General features: G+C 50.3%; 1 protein-coding gene across 1 annotated transcript; it reads right to left on the bottom strand.

Annotated features, from left to right (window-relative positions):
- Positions 1-10: 10 nt before the first annotated feature.
- Positions 11-1,359, bottom strand: LOC109509570 (codanin-1-like; the record flags this gene model as incomplete). The annotated part of the gene is made up of 6 exons (XM_019859402.1): positions 1,243-1,359; positions 787-983; positions 572-703; positions 412-490; positions 206-326; positions 11-120 (listed from the first exon to the last, which is right to left on the bottom strand). Coding segments are annotated over exons 1-6 (671 nt in total), but the record flags the coding sequence as incomplete, so codon positions are not given.
- Between the last annotated feature and the right edge of the window lie 6 nt (positions 1,360-1,365).

The following is a 1,365-nucleotide window of genomic DNA, read 5'->3' as shown; positions in this document are numbered from 1 at the left end:
CACTGGCTACCTTTGCTTTTTAAAGGTGTGGAAGGCCTTGTCACTGCTGAAATTGGAGCGATTGTCTGTGGCAGGCTGGAAGGGCACCGAGTGGATGAACGTGGAAACGGAGGGAGAGAGCTACAAGACATCAAGCGTACAAAATTCATCTCTTGCAATTTGAACAGCAGTATCGGTACGTGCTGAACCGATCTCATTGTGCTACCTTGGCTGTACTCGTGTCCTGGGCCTGACTCAAGCGATCCCTGAGGCGCGGCGAGAACGACGCCACTCTCTCGTTCTCGGCCAGGAGACGCAACGTGCATTTGTCCAGGTGAGCCAACAAGCTACAAAACCAAAACTATTGTCAAGAGAAAAAGCACTGTCTAGAAATATGGCTTTTGGCTATGATGCACAGAGATAAAAACTCACTGATACTGATTCTCCAACACCTTCACTGCAAAGTACACACAGTTGTGCACTTTCCTCAGGTAGCGCCTCTCCAGCACGCCTATAAAAACACGCCCGAGGGAACAAAGAGTTGAATTTGTGTCAATCAATGAAACACAGTCGTCACTTGCGACCCAGCGACCTGAATTGAGCGTCCGCACACGCTCCTCCTCTTCCTCATCGTCATCCTTGTTGTCAGGAGTGTGAGGACATCGAGACGTGAGCAGCTGCATCACAAAGAACAGCTCCAGAAAAACGTTTGGCACCAGGTTTTCTGAAAATAAAAACAGTCCAAAAAGATGTTGTTCTCGCACTCTCTCTTTGCTTTTGCTAGCACCCGGGTTAAGGTTCACCCACCAGAAATGCAGGCGCAGTACAGTTCCGCCAGCACGTCAAGGTCTGAGGCCAAGGTGACTTTAGATGTTTCGGGGCAGGCCGTCTGCTGGTCTGGCGTCACCTTGGATCCGAGCCTTGGGGCCTCAGACTTGCTCGGCGTGCACGGCTCCTCTGAGGCTGGCGCGGGCGAGCACGTCTGCAGCTGGGCTCGTTTACACCTGGAGACGGGAGGAAAGAATGACACCCGCCGGTTGTATCAATTAGGTACACCTCCACTCACCTCAGACACGCAGGTTTTTATCTTAAATTGAAAATATAATAAAATACATTGTATTCCACTGCTCTATTGTGAGTAACTTGGCAGTATTGTATTTGAAAAATGGGTCATAATTGAAGGGTATCGAGGAAAAAAATAAATAAATCAAGATTTCCCTCAACTGAGTCAAAGCATAGGCCATAAATGGAGTCTCTGCTTACTTTTCTCTCTTGAGCAGCTCCCTCTCCTCCATCAGGCTGTGAGGGCTGACCGCCGTCACCCGCGTGTCGGGCCTCTCCAACACCAGTGGCGGCGGGCTGGGAGCTTGAGTGAAGGGCGTGGAG

The sequence above is a fragment of the Hippocampus comes genome, unplaced genomic scaffold (genome assembly GCF_001891065.2).
Source record: "Hippocampus comes isolate QL1 unplaced genomic scaffold, H_comes_QL1_v1.1 C16952644, whole genome shotgun sequence".
NCBI lineage: Eukaryota > Metazoa > Chordata > Actinopteri > Syngnathiformes > Syngnathidae > Hippocampus > Hippocampus comes.
Note: the sequence above shows the minus strand (reverse complement) of the source record. Positions and strands in the feature narration are given on the sequence as shown.